We start from the raw sequence: 27,376 nt of genomic DNA, 5'->3' as shown, positions 1-27,376 counted from the left end.
AAGAGTTCAAGACCAGCCTGGCCAACATGGCAAAACCCATCTCCACTAAAAATACAAAAATTAGCCTGGCATGATGGCGGGCACCTGTAATCCCAGCTACTCAGGTGGTTGAGGCAAGAGAATCGCTTGACCCTGGCAGGCAGAGGTTGCAGTGCACTGAGATCATGCCGCTGCATTCCAGCCTGGGTGACAGAGCGAGACTCTATCTCAAAAAAAACATGTGGACATCTAAGAGCATCCTATTGGGAAGCATGAAAGGAAATGAAGAGTATGTCCTTTCCAAGGGGACACCACAGAGAAGCAAGCTGATTTGTTCCCTTGATATCCAAGGACATCTCAACACTGAGAAGCACCAGCCTCTACAGAAGGTAGGGTGAGGTAAGGGGTTAAATGAGGGTACTGGTCGAAGGACTCCTAATAAAGCAGTAATAAGAACCACCCCCTAGCCAGCCCCCACACACATTTTCTACACAGCTGGATGACTTTCCCTTCCTGCCCAAACTGCAGGAGACAAGTTTATTTTCTGTGAAATTTGAACCAGAGAATTTCAACCTCAGGGATACTTGGCACAGAAGTGGACAAGATGAGTATCCTAAGTGGAAACACGGGGGTGAGTGAAACTCGGCCTACTACAGCACAAGACTCTCTAGCCCCCCACGCCCTATCCAGCTCCCAGAATAACGGCAACCAGGCTTATACTCCTCTCCCCACCAGTCCCACTCCCAGCCAGGACACTGATGGTTCTTCTCTAAGAAAAGAAAAAAAAATAGCTATCCCACATAAGAAAAGAACTACAAATACTGATATGTTTTAGTTCCACAGCAAGAACAACAGACCTAGAATAGCTTCTGATCATGCAACACTTAGGCCCACCAAAAGACAAACCTATTCAATCAACGTTTTAATGCCTCATTCTCAAGTATGAAAAAAAGCAGCTTCAAGTCACTAAACATTTAAGGAAAACCCCCAAAAAGAAAGACAAGACAAAAGAGGGGAAAAAAGGAAATCAGAGGAAATAAACATACACGGAAAAACTTCAGGAAAAAACCTACATATACCATTCAGAAGTGAGAAGACATTATTGTATCCACGAACATATGGTAGGAAAAGGAACAGAGATTAAGAAAAAAAGACTCTTGGAAATTAAAAATATATGAGCTGGAATTAAAAACAGAAGAGCTGGAAGAGGCCAACTGGTTGAGAATGAAAAAGGAGAACAGAGGGTTCCAGAAGTAAAGTCTCAAAGAAAGAAAATGGCAAATGGAAATGATGCAGTGCATTTGACCTTGAGGGAAACTACTGAGAGATGGCTGGAAGTGTGAGAAGAATTCAAGATAATGATATGAAAAATTACGCAAATGGAAAACTCCTCCCAAAAACAAAAGCAACAAATGAAATATAATAATAGTACACTCCTTGGCTCAACCATGAATAATATTTACAGTTTTAAAAACACAAAAACTGAATACCAATTTAACCAAAAGTTGGATATAATTATACTGGGAGGACTAAAGAAGGAGAAGCCAGGGGAAAAACATAATAATGAGTCAATAGATAATATCTAAGATTGAAAAATAAAGATACAGCAACATAAGCATGTTATTTAGAAATATAAGAGTCAGCCGGGCGCGGTGGATCACGCCTGTAATCCCAGCACTTTGGGAGGCTTAGGCAGGTGGATCACGAGGTCAAGAGATCGAGACCATCCTGGTCAACATGGTGAAACCCCATCTCTACTAAAAATACAAAAAAAATTAGCTGGGCATGGTGGCGTGTGCCTGTAATCCCAGCTACTTGGGAGGCTGAGGCAGGAGAATTGCTTGAACCCAGGAGGCGGAGGTTGCGGTGAGCCGAGATCGTGCCATTGTACTCCAGCCTGGGTAACAAGAGCGAAACTCCGTCTCAAAAAAAAAAAAAAAAACCAAGGAAATTATTAACTTCAAAAGAACCATATATAAACATAAAAAGGAACAAAAATAATCATTCTAAGCACCAAAACAACTTAGGGAATTATCTGTTCATAAGTAATGAATGAAGATATGAGTAGACTTCTTACCTGCTTCAGGGCAGGAGAACATGGGATCAGCTCTCCTATTCTGTTTATTCCAGCATTGATTTTCTTCTTTCTATGCCTCTCCACTAAATGGGAGAAAATTCATTTATCAAACCTTAACTACTTAGTCAAAGTGACCTCATTGAACCAGGGTAAAAAAGTGTTAGGTAAAGAAATCCCTAACAAATGCTTATCAATAGCCAGGCATAGTGGGTCACACCTGCAAAGCCAGCACATTGGGAGGCCAAGGAGGAAGGACCACCTTAGGTCAGGAGTTCAAGACCAACCTGGCCAACATGGCAAAACGCCATCTCTACAAAAAATACAAAAGTTAGCTGGGCATGGTGGCACATGCCTGTAGCCCCAGCTACTTGGAAGGCTAAGGCAGGAGAATTGCTTGAAACCCAGGAGATGGGAGGTTGCAGCGAGCTTAGATCACACCACTGCTCTGCAGCTGGAGCAAAAGAACAAGACTCTGTCTCAAAAAGAAAGGAAAGAAATGCTTGTCAAACATCTACTCTAAATAACTATAGTAAGTAAAACGTCTGCGATGTCATTTTTAAAGTCTAGTGTTACAGAAATCTACATAAGCAATACTTTTGTTCTTTCTTTAAGACAGGGTCTCACTGTGTCACCCACGCTGGAGTGCACTGGCACAACCTCGGCTCACTGCAACCTCCAACTCCCAGATTCAAGCAATTCTCCTGCCTCAGCCTCCGGAGTAGCTGGGATTACGGGCACGCACCACCAGGCCCAATTAATTTTTGTATTTTTAGTAGAGATGGGGTTTCACCATGTTGGCCAGGATAGTCTCAATCTCCTGACCTCCCGATCCGCCTGCCTCAGCCTCTCAAAGTGCTGGGATTACAGGCATGAGCCACAGCTCCCAGCCCCTTTTTTCCTTCTTTTCCCCTTTTTCCTTTTTCTTTTCTTTCTTTCTTTTTTTTTTTTTTTCTCCTGACAAGGTCTTGTTCTGTTGCCCAGGCTGGAGTGCAGTGGCAAAATCACAGCTCACGACAGCCTTGACCTCACAGGCTCAAACAATCCTTCTACCTCAGCCTCTAGAGTAGCTGGAACCATAGGCATGCACTACCATGCCTGCCTAATTTTTTTTTTATTACTTGTAGAGACAGGGTCTCCCTATGTTGCCCAGGCTGGTTTTGAACTTCTGGACTCAAGACATCCTCCTGCCTTGGTCTCCCAAGTGCTGAAATTACAGGCAGAAGCCATCACACCTGGCCTAGCATCCTTTTTAACGATGCCTAATTAGTCTTCCTAAATAAGTTAGGGTAAGCACATCGCTTTTTTAATTTGAGACAAAGTCTCACTGTGTTGCCCAGGCTGGAGTGCAATGGCGCGATCTCGGCTCACCGCAACCTCCACCACCCAGGTTCAAGCAATTCTCTTGCCTCAGCCTCCTGAGTAGCTGGGATTACAGGCACACACCACCAGGCCCGGCTAATTTTTTATATTTTTAGTAGAGAGGGGGTTTCGCCATGTTGGCCAGGCTGGTCTCGGACTCCTGACCTCAGGTGATCCACCCACCTCTGCCTCCCAAAGTGGGATTAAGCCCAGCAATTTGGGAGGCAGAGGTGGGTGGATCACCTGAGGTCAGGAGTCCGAGACCAGCCTGGCCAACATGGCGAAACCCCCTCTCTACTAAAAATTACAAAACTTAGCTGGGTGCAGTGGCAGGTGACTGTAATCTCAGCTACTCAGGAGGCCGAGGCAGGAGAATCACTTGAACCCAGGAGTTGGAGGTTGCAGTGAGCCAAGATTGTACCGTTGCACTCCAGCCTGGGAGACAAAGCAAGACTGTCCCCCCACAAAAAGAAAAGCCTCTAAAATAATATTTTTTAGACCTGAATGTAGTCCCTGATGGAAAATAAGATGCTATACAGTGTGCTAAATTCCAAATGTATGGACGATTAATTTTGTGAATGTTTATCTGGCTTTGGTTCATAATTTCAGTATCTGAAATAAAATTCAATATTTATTTTCTACAGTTGTTCCTACACTAGAGCACTCCAGAACTGAATTTGAGACTGTTCACACTGCAGGATCCTTTAGGGACTAGAGCCTGCTGCTCATCTCTTACCTATACCTCTAGGCAGCCAGCCCCTTCGGGAATTGCTGCAAAGATACACACTCTCCATATTATCTAGGAGAATAATAACTGGATTACCTTGGTAGGTAAAATCACTTGAAACACTAGCTCCAGAGATACAGTAACCTCTTAAATGATCTCCATAGACTGAACCAGAAGATGAGAAACAAGCCATCTTCATGAGACTTAGGGAGTATTTTGGCAATTAAAAACAATAAAGGAACATTTTCCTAAAACATACTGAATAATGATTCCATGCCTATACATAAAAACTTATAATCAAGTGAGGTATAATTTCATTTTGAACGCAAAAAGTGCTAACGGGTAAAATTTAAATTGTTTCTACCTGCATTGTGTGTCTCCCGGTTTTTCTTTCTGAAAAAAAAAAGTACAGATAAAAGGTAACATGAAAATAATGGGAAAGTATTTTTACCACTTTATACTTTAAGAATCATAAAAATTAATTTTATGAATTTGCATTTGTTGCATCAATAAGAAACAATCTGAAGAAACATTTCCTTAATATACATTATGGTATGAAAATTTAATGGCAGAGAACCGCAATATAAATTTAGAAACCACAGGCCAGGCACAGGTGGCTCACACCTGTAATCCCAGCACTTTAGGAGGCCAAGGCAGGCAGATCACAAGGTCAGGAGTTCGAGACCAGCCTGGCCAAGATGGTGAAACCCCATCATCTCTTCTAAAAATACAAAAATCAGCCGGTATCTCATGCTTGCAATCCCAGCACTTTGGGAGACTGAGCAGGTGGATCATGAGGTCAGGAGTTTGAGACCAGCCTGACCAAGATGGCAAAACCCTGTCTCTACTAAAAATACAAAAATTAGCCATGTGTGGTGGCAGGCACCTTTAATCCCGGCTACTTGGGAGACCAAGGCAGGAGAATCACTTGAACCCGTGAGGTGGAGGTTGCAGTGAGCCGAGATCGTGCCACTGCACTCTAGCCTGGGCAACAGAGCAAGACTCCATCTCAAAAAAAAAAAAAAAATTTAGAAGCCACAATTTCTGGAGGTAACTACATTCCATACCCAGAAGTCACAGGTTGGGAAATGAATCAATCACTGAAAAGCTTAATTAACTATTTCAAAATGTAACATAGGTGCTGGTAAATTCACAAAGGGATATGCCAAGTAGGTGATTTCTGATGTTGTCCTGGCACCTGGGCCAGTACGGGTGTGGGTGTACAGGAGAGACACGCAACAGTAGACAGTAATTTTGTAATCCCCACGCAAGGAGATGTGGTAGCCAACAGCACCCATGCACAGACTGGCATTTGAGCTATCTTGCATTGGTGTACCTTAGGTTATCCAAACTCTTAAATTTTTTTGAAAGCCAATCTACTAAAAGCATTGACTTTCCCTTTTATACAAAATTACCAGGAGCATTAGCATTCTCTAATAGCTATTCAGTAAGGAAAGAGAATCACGATTTTAATATTAGAAGCATCAGCCATGTAATACTAAGCAGAAACATTGCTAAAGGTGCTAGAAATTCAGAAAAAAAAAAAAAAAAAAAAAAGGTTGTACAAAGAACCAGAAGTAATGTAGTACTGATATGCATTGGCATTCATGGATTATAATGTCACAAAATGTCTATTCAAACTGACTAGAGCCTGATGAACTTACGATATACTAAAATTAATAGGCAAGTAAAAATGTCATTAGAAACAAAACATTTAACATAGATTTGGTAATATATTATTTTAACTACTGACAGTCATTCTTACTTGTTATACTACTAGCAAAATAAAAAGGACAGATAACTTTTTTTTTTTTGAGCTAAGAGTCTAGCTCTGTCACCCAGGCTGGAATGCAATGGTGTGATCTCAGCTCACTGCAACCTCTGCCTCCCAGGTTCAAGCAAATCTCCTGCCTCAGCCTCCTGAGTAGCTGGGACTACATGTAGGCATGTGCCACCACACCCAGCTAATTTTTGTATTTTTAGTAGAGACAGGGTTTCGCCATGTTGGCCAGGCTGGTCTTGATCTCCTGACCTCAGGTGATCCACCTGCCTTGGCCTTCCAAACTTCTGGGATTATAGGCGTGGGTCACCATGCCCAGCCAGGACAGAGCATTTTTAACTATATACGTCTTTCAGTAAATCTATATTTATCTACAAATATTTTTGGAGAGTAATAATTTCCTAGGTAACTAAATGAAAGTTCTCTAAAGACTACCTATGTAGCAAAATAGAAACTAATTCTGCTTCTTATCTACCCAAAGTAGATCATATTGGGGCTGTGGATACATACCTGTGCTGCTTTTTTGTAGGCGTCTCATTCTCTGTCATTTCTGGCATGGTTACAGTAATAGGAACCTAGGAAAGGATAGAAAGACATACCAGAAAGTTTAGCCATTCTTATAAAAATTGATCAGTAGCAATTTGATTTGAATGCTAAAATGCTAAAGAAACTGACATTGAAAAGCACTGGATTCCGTGTTGCTGATAGAAGCATAATAGGACAAAAGTGCTGTAATTAGCAAGTATAGAAAACGGTGAAGATCAAATGTAAGTTATAGCCAGACAGTGCTTGAGAAAATTTGAGTAGAGAAAGATCATTGCAGGCTTGGAAATCAAGAAAGGCTTGATGGGGATGTGAATTTGAGCAACAGCTGGAAAGATCGGTAGAACACACTTTTGAGTTGGGAGAGTAGACTACTTGTTCATATAAAGTGTTATACAGAATTTAAACTAGAACAACAGTCCCTGACTCTGAACACAAAAAATCAAATGTGACAAGAGCACAAACATGTAGCTTTCCATACATGAAAGCACGCATGCGTTCACTCATGCATTTGTTGGGCTTTCTTTAACTTCAAACTGCTATAAGTCTCACATCATTTAAATGTCATTAAAATCTGGGCATGAAAATTCTATATATTTTTTAATTCTCGGGATACTAAAGAATACATGTACTACTGGAAAGTATATACACAGATGGAAAAGCCCAGAAAGCAAATACATTAATACATTAATCATAATTAAGTAAGGGTAGTGATATTTTGGTGATTTCATCCTCTTCTCTGACTTTCAAAAATTTCATAATGAAAGCTGTAATGCTTTCAAATCCCAGAGACTGACAACTGTATCAGTCCATTCTCATGCTGCTATAAAGAAATACACGAGACTGGGTAATCTGTAAAGGAAAGAGGTTTAACTGACTCACAGTTCCACAGTGCTGGAGAGGCCTCTGGAAACTCACAATCATGGTGCTCTGTCACCTCTTGAATACTTTGCTGCTTAGAAATTTCTTCCACCGGATAACCTAAATCATCTCTCTCAAGTTCAAAGTTCTACAGCTCTAGGGCAGAATAAAATCTTTCCAGTCTCCTTGCTAAAGCACAGCAAGAGTCACCTTTGCTCTAGTCTCCAAGAAGTTCCTACTCTCCATCTGAGACCACCTCAGCCGGGACTTGTCCACATTACTATCAGCATTTTGGTCAAAACCATTCAGCAAGTCTGTAGGGAGTTCCAAGCTTTCCCACATTTTCTTGTCTTCTTCTTTGCCCTCCAAGCTGTTCTAACCTCTGCCTGCTACCCAGTTCCAATGTTGCTTCCACATTATCAGGCATCCTTGTATCAGTGCTCCACTCCCAGTGCCAATTTACTGTTAGTCCATTCTCAACGATGCTATGAAGAAATACTCTAGACTGGGTAATTTATAAAGGAAAGAGGTTTCACAGACTCACAGTTCCTCAGGGTTGGGGAGACCCCACGAAACTTACAGTCATGGTAGAAGAGGAAGCAAACACATCCATCTTTACGTGGCAGCAGGAAGGAGAAGTTGTGAGCTAAGTGAGGAAAGCCCCTTATAAAACCATCAGATCTCATGAGAATTTCACTACCACAAGAGCAGTATGAGGGTAATGGCCGCCATGATTCAGTTACCTCCCACTAGGACCCTTCCATGACAGATAGGATTATGGGAACTGCAATTCAAGATGAGATCTGGATGGGGACATAGCCAAACCATATCAACAACCTTTCAAAATGGGTCTACCAAGTTGGGATACCTGCTCTGGTACACTGGAGGAGGTGCAAGTTTTTTCCTCTGAGAGAAAAAGTAGCAACTATGAAATCTGGAGTCAGAAAGCATGAGCTTAAAATTTGGTTCTGCCACTTCCTAGCTGTCAGGTCTTGGGTAAGTTACATAACCTCTCAGAATCTCAGATGCTTCATCTACACCATGAATCATAACAACTGTATTACTTTATTGGATTGCTTTGAGCAGGGAATGAAATTTTGCAGGGACAGCACAAGACCTCGTTGCCTAGTAATAATAAGGATTCAATAAATGTTAGCTTTAAATGTTAGTGAGATATTTCAGGTTAACTTTAGCCCCAGGGAGAAGGGAGAAGGGTCCTGGGAAATAAGTAGATAAGAATGCAGGAAGGGGACGACAGAAAGTGCTGACTGAAGCAGCCTGTGTAGAAATGTGTCATCAAAACCCATGTCCAGCAGCTTATTCCTATTCCACCTTTTCCCTACCATTTGTGAAGTACCTATCAGCCTAAAAGCAACGCACTCACATTAGGTAACCTTATGGTGATGGTGGGGGTCATATAATTACATAAATAAATGAATAAGCCTTGTGACCTTCTCACCTAAGGACTTGCAGAGTTTCTTCACTTTTGATTCCTGGCTTCCAACGCCTCCCGTTTCTGATCCAAACATAACATCTTCTGCCAGAAGATGGACTATAGGTTTTGCTTTCTTCTTACTACACAAGAGAAAAATCAATGAATGTTTATAGTTGGTAGGTGCCCATTAGCAGCACGTAAGACAAGGGCTGACAACCTATGACATGCAAGCAGATTTTTAGTACCACGAAGGATGATCCTGAATTCTCCCCACCACTTGAAAGCAAATCAATGCAGTCACTCTCAAAAGTCACTTTCCTATTGGTTACCAATACTCCACCCCCACAAAGATGTAGTCTTACAGCCAATGGATGGTTCCTAGGAGGTGATTCTCTGCTTTCTCTTATGCATGCTCATTGTCCCTTAGATCCTCTCTAGCTGCTGGTTACTCAAATCCTCCACCTGGGTCTTACCCTAATCTCTGTCCTCAATTCTAAAGTTGTCTTTCCTTCAACTTCCTACCTCCTACTTCTCTCTTGTAAGAGTGCCTGAAGACTTACATAGGGACCTTCTTCTGAGACAGTGACACTAGGAAGACAGCCCTCAGACCTGTGCATTTTATGTGTCCTAAAAAACTGTAAATCTGGGGGCTTCATTCCAAACATGACAAATGAGAGGTCTGGGAAGGGCCCAGGAATTTGCATTTTCAACAATCTCCTGGGGTGATCTTCTCCCCTCCCCACTCCTTTCCTTGTCTCCTCCCTTCCTCGATCCCTTCCTCCCTCTCTTCCTCCCTCCCTCCTTTCTCTCCCTTTTTTTGTTTTGGTTTTTTAGGTACAGAAACGTTTTAGAAACTTCAGGAGAGGGATTTGAGGTTTAGTAAGTGCCCCAGGTGATTCTAACAGGAGAAAGGTGGAAACACAGGCAGTTATCTTTAATTGGTGAAAGTTCAAGCATTTGACCAATATCCTAGTTCCAGCCTTTCCCCTGCAGCACTTTTGAAAGTCTGTAGATAATTTCACATATGATTAAGGCACATGAAGTAAAAGTTCTAGTTGTCTCAACATCTAGGATCTTTTTTCTGGCCTCAGTCCTTAATAACCAATATCTAGAATCTTAAAGTCAATGACACTAAGGGTCTATCACATAAGTAAACACATCCACTGCACTCAGCTGAGAGCCAAGAATTTAACTGAAAGGAATACAACTGCAAATCAAAATCATCCCATTTACCAAATGCCACTGTGAATATCCATCTCAATGTAAAATTATTTCTGTGCCCAATCATGATACTAAAATTGCATTCCTGATGTCAAAAAAAAAGAACATCTACTGGAAAAGAACTATACAGTATTTTCATGAATCCCTATCCACTTACTAATTAGCTTAACAAAGAAATTGCATTTTTAATATATTTATGTAACTAAATTCCAATATATTCTTTAAAATATTTAAAGTGACATTAAAAAAATTTTTTTTAATTTTTAAAAATGTTTTTAGACACAGGAGTTTGCTCTGTTACCCAGGCTGGTGTGCAGTGGTGTGATTATAGCTCACTGCAGCTTCAAACTCCTGGGCTCAAAAGATCCTCCCATCTCAGCCTTGTAAGTAGCTAGAAATACAGGCACACACCACTATTCCTAATTAGCTAATTAGTTAGCTAATTTTTTGTAGTGATAGAATCTCAGTATGCTGCCCAGGCTGGTCTCTCTCTAACTCCTGGATTCAAGCGAGCCTTCTGCTTCAGTCTTCCAAGGTGCTTGGAGCCATTGGCACCTGGCTCCATTCATATTTTGGCTTCATTAATTTTTGAATGCCAGAGGGTTACATTAGTCATCTCTGAATTATGTTTTTATGGAAGAACTATTTCTGAAGTTAGTCAAACCCAGTAGTTCTCAAGTGTTGTGCTCATATCACCTGAATCAAAATCACATTTTTCAAAACTTTTTTCCTTGAGGTAAAATTTACATATAATAAATTGCATAAATCTTATGTTTATGGGTTTTGACAAATGCACACAACTGTGTGACACAACCATCAAGGTACAGAACACCAGAGAAAGTTCTTTTTTTTTTTTTTTGAGGCAAAATCTCGCTCTGTCACCCAGCTTTGGAGTGTAGGCGCAATCTCAGTTCAATGCAACCTCTGCCTTCTGGGTTCAAGCAATTCTCTTGCCTCCACCTCCCTAGTAGCTGGAATTACAGGTGCCCGCCACCATGCCCAGCTAATTTTTGTATTTTTAGTAGAGATGGGGTTTCACCATGTTGGCGAGCCTGGTCTCAAACTCCCGTCCTCAAGCGACCCACCCACCTCAGCCTCCCAAAGTGCTGGGATTATAGGCATGAGCCACCGTGCCCAGCCTAAGAAAGTTCTTTTATGACCCTTTCAAGTCAATCCCTTCCCCTACTCCAGAGGCAAACCCTATCCTAAATATTTTCATTATATAAATGTATTGATTGGGAATTCTTTTGTGCCGAACTTTCACTAAGCATGTTTCTGAAACTCATCTAGCAGATTATTCATTTTTACTGCTGAGTATAAATATATAACTCTATGTGAATTTGTAACAGAGTTTATCTGTTTTTCTATTGGTGTATACCTGTGCTGTTTCCATGTTTTGGCTACTACAAATAAAGCTGTTACAAACATTCTTGCAAATCTCTTCATGGGTATCATCTTTCATATCTCTTGGGTGAATATGTAGGAATGAAACTCTTATCATATACCCTGCAATTCCAATCCTTGGTATCCAACCAAGAGAAATGAAAGATGATATCCACACATTTACATAAGAATGTTTAGGGCTGAGCATGGTGGCTCATGCCAGTAACCCCAACACTTTGGGAGGCTGAGTCCAGTGGATCACCTGAGGTCAGGAGCTGGAAACCAGCTCTACTAAAAATATAAAAATTAGCCAGGCATGCGTGGTGCACATGCCTATAATCCCAGCTACTCAGGAGGCTGAGGCAGTAGAATACCTTGAACCCAGAAGGCAGAGTTTACAGTGAGCCAAGATTGCACCACTGCACTCCAGCCTGGGTGATAGAGCAAGACTCTGTCTCAGAAAAAAAAAGAAAGAAAGAAAAACAATATTTAGGCCAGGTGCAGTGCTCACATCTATGATGGCAGCACTTTGAGAGGCTGAGACAGGCATATCACTTGAGCCCAGGAGTTCTAAACCAGCTTGGGCAACATGGCAAAATCCCACATCTACAAAAAAAATTAGCCGGGCATGGTGGCACATCCCTGTAGTCCCAGCTACCAGAGGGAGGCTGAGGTTAGAGGATTATTTGAGACCAGGAGATAGAGGCTGCAGAGAGCTATAATTGCACCACTCAGTCTGGGTGACAGACCAAGACCCTGTCTCAAAAAAAAAAATCTTAGCCAGGCGCAGTGGCTCACACCTGTAATCCCAGCACTTTGGGAGGCCAAGGCAGGCAGATCACTTGAGATCAGGAGTTTGAGACCAGCCTGGCCAACATAGTGAAACCCCATCTCTTCTGGAAATACAAAAATTAGCTGGGCATGGTGGCATGTGCCTGTAGTCCCAACTACTTGGGAGGCTGAGGCAGGAGAATCACTTGAACCTAGGAGGCGGAGGTTGAAGTGAGGTGAGATCACACTACTGCACTCCAGCCTGGGCTGGACAACAGAGTGAGACTCCATCTCCAAAAAAAGAAAAAAAAAAAAAAAGAAGAAGAAGAATGTTTAGGCTGGGCACAGTGGCTCATGCCTGTAACTCCAGTACTTTGGGAGCCCAAGGTGGGAGGACTGCTTGCATCTTGGACAACACGGCAAGACCCTGTCTCTTAAAAAAAAAAAATTAGGCATAGTGGTGCGCGCTGCCTAGGATCCCAGCTACTCAGGAGGCTGAGGTGGAAGGATTGCTTGAGCCCAGGAGGTCAAAGTTGCAATGAGCAGTGTTCGTGCCGTTGCACTGCAGCCTGGGTGACAGAGCAAAACCCTGTCTCAAAAAAAAAAAAGTTTAGCGTAGCTCTCTTTGTAATAGCCAAGAGAGTTTTTTATACCTTCTGGATGCCTATCCTTTGTCTGAAATACTGAAATATACTTGGTGAATATTTCCTCCCATCATGTGGCCTGCCTATTCACTTTCTTAATGGTGACTTTTGGTGAGCAAAAGTTTTCGATGAAGTGTAAATTATCATTTCTTTTCTTTTATCATTATTCTTTTTTGTGTCCTGTCCATAAGATATTATCATATACCCTGCAATTCCAATCCTTGGTATCCAACCAAAAGAAATGAAAGATATCCACACATTTACATAAGAATGTTTAGGGCTGAGCATGGTGGTTCACACCAGTAACCCCAACACTTTGGGAGGCTGAGTCGGGTGGATCACCTGAGGTCAGGAGTTGGAAAATAGCTCGGCCAACATGGTGAAACCCCATCTCTACTAAAAATATAAAAATTAGCCAGGCGGGGTGCACACACCTATAATCCCAGCTACTCAGGAGGCTTTACCCATCCAAAAGATATTCTGCTATGATTGTTTCTAGAAGGTTTACACCTTTTTTTTTTTTTGAGACAGAGTTTCACTCTGTTGCCCAGACTGAAGTGCAATGGTGTGATCTTGGTTCCCTGCAACCTCCACCTCCTAGGTTCAAGCAGTTCTCTTGCCTCGGCCTCTCAAGTAGCTGGGACTACAAGTGTGCATCACCATACCCAGCTAATTTTTGTATTTTTAGTAGAGACGGAGTTGGGCCATGTTGGCCAGGATGGTCTCAAACCCCTGACCTCAAGTGATCTGCCCACCTCAGTGTCAGCCACTACAGCTGGCCAAGAAGGCTTGAGCCACCATGCCAGGCCAAGAAGGTTTATAGCTTTAACTGTTATATTTAGGTCAACAATCCATATTATATATGGCACAAGGTAGGGGTCAAGGTTCATATTTTCCCCCGTATGTATATTTAGTTGTTCCAACACGATTTGCTGAAAAGATTTCTTTTCCTCAAAGGACTGTTCTGGCATCTGTGTTGAAAATCAAGTGTCCATATAAGTGTGGTTCCATTTCTAGACACTCTGTTCTGTTGCTCTCTATCCTCATCTGTCCTTGTGCCATTACCACAAAGTCTTGATTATTTATATGCTTAAAATATAGATTCCTATGCCCTACTCCAGACCTAATGAATCAGAATCCTGGGAGGGAAAGGTCCAGCGATATGCACTTCTAACAAGCTCTCCAGTTGATTCTTGTGCACCCTAAAGTTTGAGAAGTATTATATCACTTTAACACTCCTTCCCCTAGAACTTACACAAACTAAGGGACACACAAATTAAGATCCATATGGAAAGACCAGTAAACTTGGAATTAGGAAACCTGAGCTCTGGCTTTAGATTTGCTACTCAATAACTAAATATAATTGTAGTTAGCAGGGTGTAAGTTTCTTCATATGTAAAACAAAAGATGGAACTAGACTCAGTCATTCAATTACGGGTTGCATACCTACACTGTCCTCGGGACTGCTGATATAAAGAAGGATAAGGCACATTGGCCAACAAGAACACAGGCTGGATCAGTGCTGTCCAAAAGAACTTTGTGCAATGATAAAAATTTTCTTTATCTGTGCTGTTCAATATGGTAATATAGTCACCACTAGTCACATGTGGCTACTACATATTTGAAATGTGTCTTGAAATGTGGCTAGTGAGATCAAAGAACCTTTCAATTCTATATAATTTTAAGTAATTTATATAGTAACACACGGATAGTGGAACCATATTGGGCAGCACAGACAAAGGAAAAACTAATTAAAAAGATGAAAAACAGGCTGGGCGCAGTGGCTCACGCCTATAATCCCAGCACTTTGGGAGGCTGAGGCAGGTGGATCACGAGGTCAAGAGATCGAGACCATCCTGGTCAATGTGGTGAAACCCTGTCTCTATTAAAAATACAAAAAATAAGCTGGCATGGTGGGGCGTGCCTGTAATCCCAGCTGCTCAGGAGGCTGAGGCAGGAGAATTGCTTGAACCCAGGAGGCAGAGGTTGCTGTGAGCCGAGATCGCGCCATTGCACTCCAGCCTGGGTAACAAGAGCAAAACTACATCTCAAAAAAAAAAAAGATGAAAACAAAAATTAGTGGATGTCAACTTCCAGGTCTTCATAATATCCTACAGATATATAAGATATTACTATTGGGGGAAGCCGAATCAAGAGTACACAGACTGTTTGTGCTATTTCTGTAATTTCCTATAAGTTTATAATTATTTAAAATAAAGAAAACGTTCTTTGAGACAGGGTCTTGCTCTGTCACCCGGGCTGGAGTGCATGGCCTATTGTCAGCTCACTGCAACCTCCGCCTCCCAGGCTCAACCTCCTGAATAGCTGGCACCACATGAGCATACCATCACACCCTGCTAAGTTTTGGATTTTTTCTAGATACGGTTTCATCATGTTGCCCAGGCTGATCTTGTTTTTTTCTTTGGGTTTTTGGAGTGTTGTTGTTGTTGTTGTTTTTCAGAAAGGGTCTCACTCTGTTACCCAGGCTGGAGTCCAGTGGCACAATCTCGGCTCACTGGAATCTCTGCCTCCTGGGCTCAAGCAATTCTTCTGCCTCAGCCTCCAAAGTAGCTGGGATTACAGGTGTGTGCTACAATACTCAGCTAATTTTTGTAGGTTTTGCCATGTTGGCCAGGCTGATCTTGAACTCCTGAACTCAAGTGATCTGCCTGCCTCAGCCTTCCAAACTTCTGGGATAACAGGAGTGAGCCACTGTGCCCAGCTGGTTTTAAATGCCTGGGATCAAGTGTTCCTCCCGCCTCAGCCTCCCAAAGTATTGGGATTACAGGTGTGACCCCCTGCACCCAGCCTAAAATAAGGTTTTTAAAAGTAAATTTAAAAAGTGTACCATAAAGACTTATTAATAAAATGCTATGCATGGACAAAGTATTGAGCCTATATTTTGTGGAACTCAAAGAAAGACAGACTTGGAAAATGAGTAGAATTTTACCAGGAAGAGATGGGAAGAAAAGAATATGAGGCAGAAGGAAAAGCAATTGTAAGGTAAGGGCAATGAAACATTAAAAAACATGGTGAGTCTGAGGGCTGCATGAGGAATGCAGAAAACACAGGAGGGAGGGAAAGAGGCAAGAGGTGAGGGCAGAAAGAGAACTTGAAGCAGACCGCAAAGGAATTTTCTATGCCTAATAAATGTGTTTGGATTTTATCTCGAGATCAGTTCCCAAATATTAACCTATAAACTAGTAATGGTCTGACATAAAGTCCCCCTGGTTCTACAGTAAAATGGAAGTGGACAATGAAGTAAGGATTTGGTTATTAACATACAACTTACATACAATAAGTCACTGAAGTAGTCAGCTCAATGGGTTTTTATATATTCATACAACCATGTAGCTACCACTCAGATTAAGATACAGAACACTACTGGCATCTCAAAAGGCTTTCTTGAGGTCCCCGCCACTTAATCCCTTGAAGTTTCTTTTAAAAATATATACTCAAAAATGTGCTAAAAGCTCATACATTGCCGGTGGGAATGTAAAATGGAAAACGGCTTGGTGGCTCCTCAAAACGTTAAAAACAGATACTGCAAGATCTAGCAATTTCACTTATAGGTACGTACCCAAGAGAATTGAAAGTATATGTTCAAAGGTTCCTAGTAGCAGTATTAATAATAGCCAAAGAGTTAAAACAACTCAAATGTCCATCAATAAATGGATAATGAAATTTTATTCAGGCCGGGCTGGTGGCTCACAGCTGTAATCCTGGTACCTTGCGAGGCCAAGGCAGGAGAATTGCTGGAGCTCAGGAGCTTGGGCAACATGGCGAAACCCCATCTCTATCAGAAATCTAAAAATTGGCCAAGTGTGATGGTGCACACCTGTGATAGTGGCTACTGGGGAGGCTGAGGTGGTCTGGAAAGCTGAGGCTGCGCCATGACTTCATCAGTGCACTCCAGCCTGAGTGGCAGAGCAAGACCCTGCCTCGAGAGCAGAGCAGACTATTCAGCAATAAAAAGACATGAAGTACCGATATATGCTACAGCATGCATGAGCTTTGAAAATATTATGCTAAGTAAAATCAGCCCAAAACTAAAGGTCACCTATTGTATTATTCTATTTGTATATAATGTCAAGAATATACAAATCCACACAGACAGGAAGTATATCAGTGGTTGCCAGGGGTAGGAGAAGGTTATGAAGAGTGACTGGCTGCTAATGGGGATCGTGTTTCTGTTGCGGATGGTACGGTTGGGTTTTCTTGTTGTTTTGTTTTGAGCCAGGGTCTCACTCTGTCCCCCAGGCTGGAGTGCAGTGGCAATCACAGCTCACTGCAGCCTGGACCTCCCTAGCTCAAGTGACCCTCCCACCTCAGCCTCCCAAGTAACTAAGACTAAGGGCATATGCCACCACACCCAGCTAATTTTTTGAATTTTTTATAGAAACAAGGCTTCCCTATGTGGCCCAGGCTGGTCTCAAACTCCTGGGCTCAAGCAATCCTCCTGCCTTGGCCCAAAGTGCTAGGATTACAGGTGTGAGCCACCACACTTAGCCAGTGCTTTTAAATTAGATTGTGAAGATGGCTACACAACTTTGTGAAAATGCTAAAAAGCACTGAATTGTACACTATAAAAGGGTGAATGTTGGCCAGGCACAGTGGCTAACACCTGTAATCCCAAGCTTTGGGAGGTTCAAGAGAGGACTGACTGAGCCCAGAATTCAGGACCAGCCTGGGCAACATAGTGAGATCCCCATCTCTACAAAAAATGAAAGAATTAGCCAGGCATGGTAATACATGCCTGTAGTCCGAGCTGTTTGGGAGGCTGAAGTGGGAGGATTACTTGAGCCCGGGAGTTCAAGGCTGCAGTGAGCTATGATTGTGTCACTGCAGTTCAACCTACACAACAGTGAGACCTTGTTTCTTAAAAAAAAGGTGGGGGCACAGGGGGTGGTGAGCGTTGTCGTATGTACATTATATCTCAAAAAAAATAAAAATTATAAAATGAGCCGGGTGCAGTAACTCATCCCTGTAATACCAGCACTTTGGGAGGCCAAGGAGGGCAGATCACTTGAGTTCAGGAGTTCGAGACAAGTCCGGCCAACATGGCAAAACCCCCTCTCTACTAAAAATACAAAACAGCCAGGCATGGTGGCAGGAACCTGTAATCCCAGCTACTCGGGAGGCTGAGACAGGAGAATCGCTTGAACTCAGGAGGCCGAGATTGCAGTGAGCCAAGATCGTGCCACTGTACTCCAACTTGAGTGAAGGGGTAAGACTCCATCTCAAAAACTAAATAAACTTCAATATGAAGTGAAAAGCAAAGAAGTGAATATGAACACAAAATATCTGATATATCCTGATTTAATCAACCCTATGTTTGTGAAAACTTTTTAAAATTCATTTTATTAATATGCATAATCATATAATTATATTCATTATGTAACTATTTGTATACATATACATTATTTCACTTACTATTAACTAATTTATAACATAAGTAGTATTAAAATAATTCAGTAATTTGTCCACAGTCACACAGTTAATTAATGGTGGAAGCAGCATCCTAATTTAATTCTATCATACTCTGGAGCCCAAGTCCTTAGCTATTTTCATAGAGCTTCTTCAAAATTAACCACTGTACATTTTAGCAAAATCATATCTCTAACTATATAGTCTCCTTTTTTCAATTTACATCTTATAGTCCTGGATATATGTAGATAGTACAGGTTGAACACTCCTAATCCAAAAATCCAAAATCTGAATTGCTCCAAAATCCAAAACTTTTTGAGAGCTGACATGATGCCACAAGTGGAAAATTCCATACCAAACCACATGTGATGGGTCACAGTTAAAATGCAGTCACGACTTTGTTTCATGCATGAAATTCTTAAAAATACTGTATAAAGTTATCTTCAGGTTCTGTATATAAGGTGTATATGAAACACTTGTAATGAATTTAGTGTTCACACTTGGATCACATTGCAAATATTCAAAAATGAAAAAAATTCCAAAATCTGAAACACCTTCTGGTCCCAAGCATTGGATACTCGACCTATCATATCTAGTGCAGAAAACTACTTTTCTCACAAGTTCCCTGACTCACAGGTAACAAAAACATCCACTGAGAGCCATATTCAAATAAATAATTTATAGTTTTTCACAAAACAAAATATTAAAATCATCTGTTTTTGATGTGTTAAATGTTTAAAATGGAATTCCACTGTTGGAACTGCTTAGAAAAGAAAAAGACTGGCCAGGCACAGTGGCGCATGTCTGTAATTCCTGAACTTTGGGAGGCCAAGGCGGGCGGATTGCTTGAGATACACATGCTCTAATGTCTATCATCTTATTTAATGTTTCAGGTATCTTTGCTCTGTGCTTTGCTATGTGAATTATTATTTGCAGTTATCTTGTCCAGCATCTTAGGTTAAAAATCTTCTACCTGGCGTATTCTATTGCCAAGTTTACCTGCTTCAATTCATTAAATTCTAAAAGCGTTTGGACATATCTGCATGAGTGCAGAAACAGCACAGCGTGCTTGTCATACCCAGAGGAATCTTTCCTCTATGTACATGGTTTCAGCAGCTGCTTTCCACCTCGGTGAGAACTTGAGGACCTACTTATGATATGCTATGTTGTCTTCCACGCAGTATAAGTTCTTATCAGAAGTTCTTTTTTCCTTTACCATTAAGAAAATCCTACATCCTTCAACAATGCCTTGTGGCTCCTTCCCGTCAATTACATCATCATGTTTGGCGCTATCGGTCACAGGGGCTCCTAGTGCCAATCTTGACATGTTACGACACATATAAAAACAGGAAATAATGAAGTCCTGCCACTAGAGCTTTCACCGTGAAGCTGAACCAAACTATATCTTGAGAAAAAGAAATAAGCCGAAGATGTAATTTGCTACATACAGTTTGAAATTTTTCTTTTCAAACTATACAAGTAATCTGTTTGCATACAAATTTATTTTTGAAGAATACAGAAATGTATAAAGTTAAGTGGAAAAGCTTCTTTAAAGATCCAGTCTTCAGGAATAACTACCATGAACAGCCTGACATTTTTTAAGACATTTTTTTACACCTTTTCCTTGTTCCTAACCATATAAACTGCAAACACTTTTAGCACAAAAATTGTATCATAACTAAATTCAAGGAGAAATTCATGCATTAAGGCTTTTTAAAACATTCACTCACAAAAATAAAGCCTGCTCTTTAAACAGCACAGATGTATATGAAGCACCAACGCCCGCTACTTGATACTCTGGTAGTATGGATTTCATTTTTATTTATTTATTTATTTATTTTATTTATTTTATTTTTTTTTGAGACGGAGTTTCGCTCTTGTTACCCAGGCTGGAGTGCAATGGCGCCATCTCGGCTCACCGCAACCTCCGCCTCCTAGGTTCAGGCAATTCTCCTGCCTCAGCCTCCTGAGTAGCTGGGATTACAGGCACGCGCCACCACGCCCAGCTAATTTTTTGTATTTTTAGTAGAGATGGGATATTTCAGACATTTTCTTCCTGCGTATGTCCAAGCAACTACTTATGTACACATTAGTAATGGTTATGTGGAAAGAGCAGGACACATATTCGAAATCCAAATCCTATAAAATACTTTTCACTGCCAGTTCAAATCTCCTGCAGGATGATCCTACTTGGATAAAATACAGGGCAGCCCCCATGACTTTGCTGGTCACAGTGATATAAAAAAAATCCTCTAGTCATTTTTAATCACAAAATGATCCACTAGGAACATCTCAGTACAGTGCCTTTGATGTGAGAAATGCCTCTCGCCACCCAGTGTCTTACACTCTCCCTCTACCCACCAGCTCCTGCCTGACCTTACAGCTCCTGTGTCTTTCTGCTGAGACAGGTTTACTGCTGCCAGGTACCCAGATCAGGTCCCTCTTGAGTGGCCCACATGTGGTCTACAGAAACACCTCTTAGATTAAAATCCTAGAAACTTACTCTATAGGTATATTCATATACACACAAAAAAATTCATTCAAGTATATTCATTTCAACCGTTTCAAGTAGCAAAAGATAAGGAAAACGTCCTATCAAAAGCAGACTGATAAAATGTCATAGTAGTAAGTGAAACCATCTGAAGTTGCCTATATTCAAACCTTTCTGTTTCTTAAAACTGCAATTGTAGGTATCTTTACCCACTGTGGTCCTATTATGTGCTGGTGTGCACGCATGTGTGTTTGTTTGCATGTGTGCGTGTTTGTGTCTGTGTGTGTAAAAATATGAGAAAGAAAGAGAGGCATGTGCATATATACACATACATTTTATTTTTAACCTTTCTGCATTTATTTATCTGCAGTAACACAAATCTGGAGATTTGTTTTCGTACAATCTTAGAGCATATTTTTAAATGATAATTTATTCCAGTCAGTTATTGTAACTATTGTCATATTTGGTCATATTCTGCTCATATTCTGTTCCCTCTCCCCCATTCCTTTTTACTTTTACTTGCCTGATAATTTTTTTCTCTTCCTTTTCCTCAGTATCTTTCTTCCCCTTGCATTTCTATTCCATTCATGAATGTCCTTAACAATTTTAAGAAACATTTTGTAGTGGACATTATTATTATTATTACTTTGAGATGGAGTCTCACTCTGTAGCCCAAGCTGAAGTGCAATGGCGTAATCTTGGCTTACTGCAACCTCTGCCTCCAGGGTTCAAGTGATTCTCCTGCCTCAGCCTCCCAAGCAGCTGGGATTACAGGCATGTGCCACCACACCCGGCTAATTGTGTATGTTTTTTCAACATTTAATTCCTGCTGAATGCTTAGAAAGCCTTCTCAAGAAGGCTGGGTACAAACAAGCCCAGACAAAAAAAGACTGGAATAAATACGTAACTTTTCAGTGCAGAGACATTGACAAACATCCACAAGCATCCGCCCGCCTCGGCCTCCCAAACTGCTAGGACTACAGGCGTGGGCCACCATACTTGGAGATATTATTTCAATTTTTAAAAATGTTTTAAGACTTTGGCCAGGCCCAGTGGCTGACACCTGTAATCCCAGCACTTTGGGAGGCAGAGGTGGAAGGACTGCTTGAGCCTAGTTCAAAATCAGCCTAGACAACACAGTGAGACTCTCTCTCTACAAAAAATAGAAAAAGTTATCCAGATAAAGTGGCATGTGCCTGTAGTCCCAACTACTGGGGAGACTGAGGTGGGAGAATCACTTGAGCCCGGGAAGTTGAGGCTGCAGTGAGCCATGATCATGTCACTGCACTTCAGCTTGGGCAACAGTGTGAGCCCCTGGTCTTTCAAAACAAAACAAAACACAAACATTTGCTTTGCGGCCTAACATATGATGTATCCTTCAGAATGATCCATGTGCTGAGGAGAAAAGGTATACTCTGCGGCTACCGGATGAAATGCTCTATAAATATCTATTAAACCCATGTGGTCTATAGTGCAGATTAAGTCTGATGTTTCTTTGCTGATTTTTTGGTCTGGATAATCTCTCCAATGCTGAAGGTGAGGTGTTGAAGTCTCCAACTATTATTGTATTGGGGTCTATCTCTCTGATACAATAATATTTGCTTTATACATCTGGATGCTCCTCTGTTGGGTCATATATATTTACAATTGTTACATCCTCTTGCTGAAATGTCCCTTTAAAATCATATAATAATAGCCGGGCGCAGTGGCTCACGCCTGTAATCCCAGCACTTTGGGAGGCTGAGGCAGGCAGATCATGAGGTCAGGGGTTTGAGACCAGCCTAACCAACATGGTGAAACCCGGTCTCTACTTTAAAATACAAAAATTAGCCAGGTGTGGTGGTGCACACCTATAATCCCAGGTACTTGGGAGGCTGAGGCAGGAGAATTGCTTGAACTGGGAGGCGGAGGTTGTGTGAGCCTAGAGCATGCCTGGGCGACAGAAAAAGAAATTATATAATGATGCTCTTTGTCTTTTTTTTAATAGTTTTTGTCTTGAAATCTATTTTATCTGATATAAGTATAGCTACTCCTGCTCCTTTTTTGGTTTCCATTTGTATGATATATCTTTTTCCATCCCTTTGTTTTCAGTCTATATGTGTCTGTGTGTCTTTTTAAGAGAAGTGTGTTTGTTGCAGGCCACAGATCTTTTGGCTTTTATTTCTTTCCTTTTTAATCCATCCAGCCATTCTACGTCTTTGGATTGGAGAGTTTAGACCATTTACATTCAATATTACTATTGATAGTTAAAAACTTACTCCCTCCATTTTGTTATTTGTTTTCTGGTCTTCTCTTCCTTCCTTCTCATGTCACTGATTTTCTCTGGTGGTATGTTTTAATTTCTTGCTTTGTACATTTTGTGTATTTACTGTATTTTTTTGATCTGAGGTTACCATGAAGCTTGCAAATAACATCTTTTGACCCATTATTTTAAATTGATAACAACCTAACTTTGATTGCAAAAACAAATAAATAGTCAAGAGAAAACCGATAAAAATTCTACATTTTATTTTTATAAAACTATGGTTTACTTAATAAACATAAGACTAAACAGAAAATCTAAATCATGTTTTAATATCAGATACAAAGCCCTACACCTTAATTTCACCCCCTACTTTTTAACCTTCTGTTGTTTCTACTTGTATCTTATTATACTGTCTTAAAATGTTATAGTTATTATTTTTGATAGATTTCTTTTAATCTTCCTACTCAAGACATGAGTGGCTTACACACTAGAATTAGTGTTAAAATATTCTGTATTTGTCTATGTATTTAGACAATTTCTTATTGCTTGTTAACATCTTTTTCTTTCAGGTTGAAGAACTCCTTTCAGCATTTCTTGTAGGACAGGTCTGGTATTGACAAAATCCCTCAGCTTTTGTTTGTCTGGGAAAGTCTTTGTTTCCCCTTGATGTCTGAAGTATATTTTCAGGGCTAGGTGCAGTGGCTCATGCCTGTAATCCCAACGCTTTGGGACGCTGAGGCGAGTGGATCACCTGAGGTTGGGAGTTTGAGACCAGCCTGACCAACATGGAGAAACCCCATCTCTACTAAAAATACAAAATTAGCTGAGCATGGTGGCTTATGCCTGTAATCCCAGCTACTCAGGAAGCTGAGGCAAGAGAATCACTTGAACCCAGGAGGCAGAGGTTGTGGTAAGCTGAGATCATGCCATTGCACTCCAGCTTGGGCAACAAGAGCGAAACTCCATCTCAAAAAGAGAGAGAGATAAAAAAGAAAGTATATTTTCACTGGATATAATATTCTAGGATAAAAGTCTTTTTTTTTCAGCACTTCAAATACGTCATCTGACTCTCTCCTCGTCTGCAAGGTTTCCACTGAGTAATGTGCTGCCAAACATGTTGGAATTGCTTTGCATGTCATTTTTTCATTTTCTCTTTCTTTTAGGATCCTTTCTTGTTTATTTGTTTTTTGGAGACAGAGTCTTGCTCTGTCGCCAGGCGCCAGGGTGAAGTACAGTGTTGCGATCTCTGCTCACTGCAACCTCCGCCTCCTGGGTTCAAGCAATTCTCCTACCTCAGCTTCCTGGGTAGCTGGGACTACAGGCTCGGGCCACCATGCCCAGCTAATTTTTTTGTATTTTTAGTAGAGACGGGGTTTCACCATGTTGGCCAAGAGATCTCGATCTCTTGACCTCGTGATCCACCAGCCTCAGCCTCCCAAAGTGCTGGGATTACAGGCGTGAGCCACCACACCCAGCCTAGGATCCTTTTTTATCTTTAACCTTTGGGAGTGTGATTATTACATGTCGTAAGGTAGTCTTCTTTAATTTTTCTTGGTGATCTATAACCTTAGATTTGGATACTGATATCTTTCTCTAGGTTTGGAAAGTTCTCCAATATTATCTCTTTGAGTAATCTTTCTACCACAGTCTCTTTCTCTAACTCCTCTTTAAAACCAGTAACTCTTAGATTTCCCCTTTTGAAGCTGTTTTCTAAATCCTGGAGGCATGTTTCATAGTTTCTTCTTTTGACTCCTCTGAGTATTTTCTTTTCTTTTTTTTTTTTTTGAGACAGAGTTTCGCTCTTGTTACCCGGGCTGGAGTGCAACGGCACGATCTCGGCTCACCACAACCTCCACCTCCTGGGTTCAAGCAATTCTCCTGCCTCAGCCTCCCAAGTAGCTGGGACTACAGGCATGCGCCACCATGCCCAGCTAATTTTTTGTATTTTTAGTAGAGACGGGGTTTCACCATGTTGACCAGGATGGTCTCGATCTCTTGACCTCGTGATCCACCCGTCTCGGCCTCCCAAAGTGCTGGAATTACAGGCGTGAGCCACCGCGCCTGGCCCTCCTCTGAGTATTTTCATATAGCCTGTCTCCAAGCTCACTAATTCTTTCTCCTGCTTGATCAATTCTACTGTTCAGAGGCTGAGGCATTCTTTCGTTTGTCTATTGAATTTTCAGCTCCAGAATTTCTAATTGATTCTTTTAAATTATTTTAATCTCTTTGTTAAATCTGTCTGATAGGATTCTGAATTTCTTCTCTGTGTTATCTTGGATTTCGTTAAGCTTTCTCAAAACAGCTATTTTGAATTATCTGTGTCAAAAATCACACATCTCTGCCACTCTAGAATTGGTCACTGGTACCTTATTTAGTTTATTCAGTGAGATCATATTTCCCTGGATGGCCCTGATGCTTGTGGATGTTTGTCAATGTCTGTGCACTGAAAAGTTAGTTATTTATTCCAGTCTTTTTTGTCTGGGCTTGTTTGTACCCAGCCTTCTTGAGAAGGCTTTGTAAGCATTCAACAGGAATTAAGTGTTGCAATCTAAGTCTTTGGTCACTGCAGCCATATGTGCATTAGGGGGCACTCCCGAGCCCAGTAATGCTGTGACTTTTGCAGCGGTACAACTTGAGTGGCCTTGAGTAAGATATATCAAGCAGAGTCTCTGGTTCTCTTCCCTTATGTTCCCCCAAGCCAATGGCGTCTCTTTCTTCATGCTGAGCTGTCTGGAATTGGGAGTGGAGTCATGCAATCCTCCTGTGGATAAAACCACTGAAACTTCTGGGTCACACCTGAAGCCAGCACAGTACTGGGTTTTGCCCAAGGCCTGTGGCAACTGTCTCCTGGCTATCACTGATGTTTATTCAAGCCCAAGGGCTCTTTAGTCAGCAGATGATGTGTCCTGCCAGGACTGGGTCTCTCCCTTCAGGGTAGGTTCCATTCTGGCCTGGTGGGGTGGTCTAGAAATTCATTCCAGGAACCAAAGCCTGGAATTGGAAACATTAGGGGTCTCCTTGGTGCTTTATTTTATTGTGGCTGAGCTGATACCTGAGTTATAAAACAAAGTCCTCTTTATTCTTCCCTCTCCTTTTCTCAAGCCAGAGTCTCTCCTGATGGCCACCACAGATAAGAACTGTGCTGGGTCACACCTGAAGTGAGAAGTTTGGGTCTTGCCCAAGGCCCATGGCAACTACTGCCTGGCTACTGCTGATATTTATTCAAAACCCAAGGGTTCTTCAGTCAGCAGGTGGTGAATTCTGCCAGGAGTGTGTCCTTCCCTTCAGGGCAGTAGGTTCCCTTCTGGCCCGGGGTCGGTCTAGAAATGTTATCCAGGAGCTATGGTCTAGAATGTGGGCTTTATTTTACTGTGGCTGAGCTGGTATCCAAGTTGCAAGACAAAGTCCTCTTACTTTTCCCTCTTCTCCTGGAGCTGTGATGTCTAGAGTTGGAGGAGTGGGGATGCAAGCACTCCGTTAGTCACCCCAGCTGGTATTTAACTAGGTTATGTACACCCCAAGTCCACCTGCTCCAAGCCCAGTAAAGCACTAGAACTTGCACAGGAATGGCAGTCCTTGTGGCCTAGACTGTCTTTTAAGTTGATTTAAAACTCCAGAGCACTTTAGCCCTCACTGGTTCTGGGCTAACCAGAACTCACATTCCAACTGATGGGATGGAAGATTCCCCTCTGGCAAGGGCTGGTCTAAAAGCTCCTTCTGTGGGCATCGGCTAAATTCTGCCCTGTGTTGCTTTCCACTGAGATAGAGCAGCACTGAATTTCAATGCAAAGCTGCACAGTCACTTTGCTCTCCCTCCCCCAAGCACGGAGATTCTCTCTCCATACCATGTTGCATGGCTGGGGAAGGCGGTAAGGGTGGTGTAGGCAATTCAAGGCTGTCTTTCCCTCTTCAGTGTCTCCTTCCTTGATATGATGCTAAAACTAGGTACTGTGATCACTCACCTGATTTTCTTTTCTTTGTAGAGACATGAGTAGCTTACACACTAGAATCTCACATAGGCTCTCACTATGTTGAGCAAACTGGTCTCAAACTCCTGGCCTCAAGCAATCTTCCACTTCAACCTCCCAACATGCCAGGATTACAGGTGTAAGCCACTGTGCCTGGCCACCTGATATTTGGTTTTTATGAAGGTACTTTTCCCTTCTTTTTTTTTTAAGTCAATAAATTTTTATTCAAGGAATTCCATGTTGTGATTTCGTCTACTGTTCATCAAGGTCACTTTAGATCCTCTAAAGAGCTGGGGTGAAGTTAGCCCTTTTTAATGAAACTGATGCTTATTTTAATCCAGCTGTCCTGTCAACCCATAATTCTTTTATTTTGGCTTCTGTCATCTCCTTTTAATATGGATGTACTGATGAAGACCTCACAATTCACCAATAATCTTTGGGATATAATTCATTCAACCAATTGAC

At 41.5% G+C, this 27,376-nt stretch overlaps 1 protein-coding gene across 5 annotated transcripts in view; it reads right to left on the bottom strand.

Moving 5' to 3' along the window:
• Window positions 1-27,376, bottom strand: part of USF3 (upstream transcription factor family member 3) — a 57,130-nt gene that overhangs the window by 19,407 nt on the left and 10,347 nt on the right. For 2 of the 5 annotated variants that reach the window (XM_078352343.1, XM_035274482.3), the window contains exons 2-5: window positions 8,786-8,901; window positions 6,433-6,497; window positions 4,507-4,535; window positions 2,057-2,139 (exon numbers count right to left, since the gene is read on the bottom strand). Coding sequence is in view for 3 of the 5 variants with exons in the window: in XM_035274482.3 (XP_035130373.2) it covers window positions 2,057-2,139; window positions 4,507-4,535; window positions 6,433-6,479 (159 nt within the window). In the remaining 2 variants the exon portion in view is untranslated. Of the gene's footprint in view, window positions 1-2,056; window positions 2,140-4,506; window positions 4,536-6,432; window positions 6,501-8,785; window positions 8,902-27,376 lie in introns of those variants that run through there. The other 3 variants (XM_017965248.4, XM_035274483.3, XM_078352344.1) reach the window with 3 other exon arrangements.

This window comes from Callithrix jacchus, chromosome 15, assembly GCF_049354715.1.
Source record: "Callithrix jacchus isolate 240 chromosome 15, calJac240_pri, whole genome shotgun sequence".
Taxonomy (NCBI): Eukaryota; Metazoa; Chordata; class Mammalia; order Primates; family Cebidae; genus Callithrix; species Callithrix jacchus.
This window is presented reverse-complemented; position numbering and strand designations above follow the sequence as displayed.